Genomic DNA, 5,334 nt, shown 5'->3' with positions numbered 1-5,334 from the left:
GTTGTTACACACAAAATAACTTTTTTCATATTTATGTAAAATTTTGCAAATAGGGTAAGTTGGCAGCAGCCGGAAAGGCCTGTAGGTGGAAGTAAAACAACAGCCCAGTGAAAATTATTGTTGCACTTTCAGGAAGAAGGAAGCAGCAGGTGAATTTATCATTTCCTGTTTCATTCTGGGCCCTTCAAAATAAAAGGGAAGCTTTTCTAGTAGACTTTCAAAAACAATTTACACAGAAATATGATTACAGAGTGTGTCAGGCATGGTTTGTTAAATAAAATATTATTCAAGAAGCAGTTTAAAATTTCACATTTGCAAACCAAAATAAAAGATGAACACTTGCACTTATTTTTTTCACTTGCATTTAGATTTAAGACTCTTTTTTTTTTTTGTTATTGTGCCAAACGTAGATTTATTTTAATAACCACACAATAGTCCTGGTAGTTTATTGTGTAGCATGTGAGTCAGTGCAGCAAGCAATATAAATAATAATAATAATAATAATAATAATAATAATAATAATAATAATAATAATAATAATAATAATAATAATGCCATTAACAATGATTAGTTGTTTTAGCCTAAAAAAGGTTCAGCCTGAAATCACTCAAATCATTCAAATAGAATTAGGTATTTTTGTTTAATGTTTCCATATAATATTAGAGATTTAATTAATTGAGGCAATAAAATTACAATATATTCCAATACTTGCATAACATGTTATAGGGACACTGGTATTCTTTCTTGTTCTATTTATGTCTGATTGTCTCCTAAATGCCTGATACCTTGAAAAGATGTCGAGAATGTTGTAAATTTTTAACTTAAATCGTGCATAAAATTAAAAACAAAGTATTTTACTGGTTTAAGTGAAATGCAAGTTGATGTATTTCCATCTACCAGTCCAATTTTCCCAGATGAATCAGAACTTTGGGGCTTTTACTTTGAAAAACAATAAGAGGAAGTTGAGCATGTCGTCCAGCTGCAGAGTTCCTACACACCGAGATGGACTGGAATGATGACGGAAATGTAAGTGAATTTACGTTCGTTAGCTGCTTTTTATTTTTTCTGTTGGACGTGTCTGGTTCCCCGGGATCAAACCTGATTCGCGTATTTTGATCTGTCGGTGTTATTTGAGCGTGTTGCTAGCATAAACTAGCTAAGCCTGTTCAGCCGTAACCTGGGGTAAGTTGCTGCGACGCGGAAAAACCTGCTCAGTTTGRTTTATAATGAGACGGCTGCCAGTTATATTTTAGCTTCATTTGGTGCAGTTTACCTAGAAACAGAATCCTGATAATAAACGAAACCAGCTAACCGGCCAATCAGACCTCATCAGGAAAACTGAGCTTATTTCCGTAAGACAACGCAGGCGACGTCCACGTTTCCTTTTTATAAAATGTCTCTGATTGAGACAGCTGTTTATCCTGGGCATCATATTATCGGTGAATCCTCTTCTAGTTGCATTATTTGTTCATCTTTTTTTTCCCTGAATGTTAACGTCCATGTTAAACCTTTTCCATGTGTCGATAAATGTAATCATCTGTGAACACTCAGGTTGTAAGCGCTTCAGATTTAACATGTAATTAGTCTGACAAACAGCACACATATTTTTATGATGTGTTTAATCTTTAAAGTTAAATCAATAATTCATTAAAAATAAATAAAATGAGTGATAAACAGTGTTTGTCAGAGTAAAACAATCAATTTGTAACCAAAAATAAAGTTGGCACTTTAACGTCTGAATTGTGTTTATTAATCATGTTCTATCTATCAAAATTGGTGTTTTGTCTAAATAACTCAGCAGRACAAAAATGAGTTAAGAATTATATGTATATATAGTTCATTCAGTCTAGAGTCAAGAAAAAAATATTATTTTATGCAAAATAATGCATTTAGTCATTTTCTACTTGAACTGATGCAGAGAAGCTGCCTCTTTTCCTTTTTTATCAGCTCATGCAGCAACATTTGTTACTCTGTTAGCTTTTTATTCACATTCTTCCTTTRCTTTTCTCAGTAAAGCAACTCCTCTTCCTGCAGTTTCTCTTCCACAGTCATGCAAAAATAGGAAACACCCAACAGGACTGGCCTGAAAAGCCCACTTTTCTAAAGCGTCACCGACTTCAGTAYGACTTGTTTGGCCAAATCTCTGTCGGCTTACGAGTTCAAGTTATCTTGCGTTGTATTTGCGTGTTGCTAAACTTTACAGCTTGCACACAGTGAGTCATGTTTGACAGCTTTATGTTGGGAGGATAAGTGGTCAAACTTAAAGTTAGTCATTTGGTTCACCAGAGAAGAGGGGAGAAATTGTGGAAATATAAAGAAAATATATATGGCTGTCGAAACACTTGTACAACATTTTGTTTTTCAGAACTTTATTGCGTTGTTGTAGGACAGGGATAGTCAGTTCTGGTCGTCGAGGTCCGTAGCCCCTCACGTTTTACTTGTTTCTCTGCTCCAACACACCTGATTTGAATGAATGGATGATTATCAGGCTTCTGCAGAACTTGGAAGAGGTGATTCGCTGACTGAGTCAGGTGAGTTAGAGAAAGGGAAAAAAGTAAAACGTGCAGGGCTGCGGACCTCAAGGACCAGGATTGACTATCCCTGGTGTAGGATAATTCTTTGGACCTGATTTCTTAGTCTGTCATTTTCATGTTTATCTTGGATTAAAACTGTCTTGTATTTTATTATTTATTTTTATTTAATTTTGTGTGTGTGTGTGTGTGTGTTAAAGGGTCACGGCCACATGCATGACAACTGTCAGCATGGGCACTCGGGCCACTCTCACAGTCACGGGCCAAGAGTGGCAGGTTTTGGCGGGATGACGAACCTGTACATGCCTRCTTATGGACAGCTGGGTAAAAGCGCAGACCAGACGATGGACATCAGTCAGCAGCCGAAGAAACGGTCCCATATGGATGACAGCAGCACTTGGGACATTGTGAAAGCAACACAGTAAGTGATTTGTTGGCTTTTGCTTTTTTTTTTTTTTTACTTCATTCAAAAAAAAATTCTTACATGACCTGATCTTACCTACGGAGTGCTTTAGGTCTACGGTGCAGACAAACATATTCACTTAGAAGCATGAGAAAGCATAAGTTCTCMTTAGTGATGGATGTCCATCATTTATAAAATYAAAAGGGAGAAAAAAAAMCRTGTTAAAGCTGTCTAGGGATTAAATTTATGATTCTGAAAGGAATTTCAGATGTGTTCTTTTACCTTAATAGGTGTTCGTAATCAGATAGAAAATCTACCAATTTTTGAATGTTTGAATAAAAGAGTTCTGCAGCCACAACAGCGCTGGTCTGAACCACCTTTAATGCTCTCTCCGTGCTTTCAGCAAAAGATTCAGGAAGCAGTGATGCTTTTATAACCTCCTTCAGGACCTGACTCCGCCTATTGTTATTGCATCACTCAAATGGGCCAATCTACAGCTGAAATCAGGTCCCCTGACATATTTCCTGTCCTCGTGTTAAAACTGCAGTTCGATTAAATGTTGTAAGTGTGTTCAGGCCTGTATTTTACCTATATGTACCTCCTGCTCTGTGTAACCATYTTTGATAGCCACTCAGCCCAGTCTGTACATAAAAACATCAATGTAATCACAAAAATAATCACACAATAAAGAGCGTCGCAGGAGCGCACTTTAGTTTTTATACCTAAACAATATTAACACTTGGATGTTTATATGCCCCACATTATAACACAGACATGTCTCAGTTTGGCTTTAATTTTCCCCTGAAATCACAGAGTTCTCCGAGAGTCAACTTCAGGTATTTATAAATATTTGCTAAATTTAATTCTACCAGGTGTTTTTGCAACATAGTGTTGTTGCTGTTTTGTGTAATTCAGTAAATATGAATGACTGCATGACCTGAAATCCTGTAGATATAATGTAATCCCTTTTGATCACTATCATCATTCAATCATCATCAAACAATCATTTCAGGGGAGAAATATGTCAGTTTGGTCAAAAGAAAAATACAGTAAAATTAATTTATTCTGTTCAAAAAACCTCCCATGCTGTACTTTTTAAAAATAAATATATCAGACATCTTCTCAGTTAAAAACACTAAAATGACATAAAAGAAAATGAGAGAAAAGCTGTTTAAAACCTCTCTTCATCAGAAAGTCTTCAGTCTTGAAAATATAAATGTTCCAGTTTAAAGTCTTTTTACAACGTGAAAGCTTCATTAGAGAATACTAATCTGTGTACTTTTACTAAGGTCATGTACACAGTATATTCCTATTTAAGTGAAAAACTTTGACCTGTATGCAGGCAGAAGCTGTGGTATTGGGTGGTGGTGGAGGGCAATGTTTGGCTAACATCGAGGTGTAGAAAACATTTAGTAGAAATATATTTTTGCTCCTTTAATCCCTGAGCTTTAAATACTCTGTGTCTCTGTTGAAAGAAGAGGATGAGGAAGTTCAACTCAAGCAGCTCCTGAAACTGAGAACATTTATATATAGTAAACTTTGTTAGGCCTGTCGCAATAGTCAATAAATCGATTAATTGCACAATAAGTTATTTTGAGGTCGGTAAAAGAAATGAGGACGATAAGTTTCATTTTCCTGCTTGTTTGTTTACTTCGTCTCGCTCCCTCTCTGTGCTCCACTGCACAGGAGCTCAGCTGACCCCTCCCCTCCTGTTTACTTAGTGTCGGGAAGAGTGAACTCTCGCGTTAGCATGAGAGCTTGTAGCAATAACAAACTAAAGAAACATTTCAAAGCAGAACGCGGCTGCTGCAGTGTCGGAGCAATTGCAGATGTGAACTGGGCTTATGTCCCCATAAGAAACAGTGGGTCCTCACCAGGCTGTGTAGTTTGCTTCATCTCTAAAGACATGCTGCTCTTTAATATTGTTTATTTACTGTCTTAGTTGTGTGGGGTGTTTAATTTACATTTTGTGGTTCTTTGTTTTTTTTTATTCAAGTGCATTTTTGTTAGAGACTGAGAGTCCACTTTGTTAAACATTCTTTTAAAAATTAAAGTTTATTGATGTATTACACTTACATATTACGCTTTTATAATTATTAGTTGTAAAATGGTCACCAGGCAATATTATCGGTTCTTTGTTTTTTTTTATTCAAGTGCATTTTTGTTAGAGACTGAGAGTCCACTTTGTTAAACATTCTTTTAAAAATGAAAGTTTATTGATGTATTACACTTACAYATTACGCTTTTATAATTATTAGTTGTAAAACGGTCACCAGGCAATATTATCGCTTATCGCAATAAATTTTGAGACAATTAATCGCCCAGCAAAATTTGTTATCGTGACAGGCCTACATGTGAGCAGCTGAAATTTATCAAGTACATTTTAAGGGGCAATATTAG

At 35.8% G+C, this 5,334-nt stretch overlaps 1 protein-coding gene across 2 annotated transcripts in view; it reads left to right on the top strand.

The window, feature by feature from the left end:
- Positions 1-900: 900 nt before the first annotated feature.
- Positions 901-5,334, top strand: part of zdhhc13 (zDHHC palmitoyltransferase 13) — a 17,318-nt gene continuing 12,884 nt past the window's right edge. The window contains exons 1-2 of one of the 2 annotated variants that reach the window (XM_014018620.1): positions 901-1,026; positions 2,732-2,952. In XM_014018620.1, the coding sequence (XP_013874074.1) occupies positions 1,003-1,026; positions 2,732-2,952 (245 nt within the window). In that variant the 5' untranslated portion in view covers positions 901-1,002. Of the gene's footprint in view, positions 1,027-1,068; positions 1,183-2,731; positions 2,953-5,334 lie in introns of those variants that run through there. The other variant, XM_014018621.1, reaches the window with a different exon arrangement.

Source organism: Austrofundulus limnaeus, unplaced genomic scaffold (genome assembly GCF_001266775.1).
Source record: "Austrofundulus limnaeus strain Quisiro unplaced genomic scaffold, Austrofundulus_limnaeus-1.0 Scaffold197, whole genome shotgun sequence".
Classification (NCBI taxonomy): Eukaryota; Metazoa; Chordata; class Actinopteri; order Cyprinodontiformes; family Rivulidae; genus Austrofundulus; species Austrofundulus limnaeus.
The sequence above is the reverse complement of the archived record's forward strand: the minus strand, read 5'-3'. Positions and strand labels throughout refer to the sequence as shown.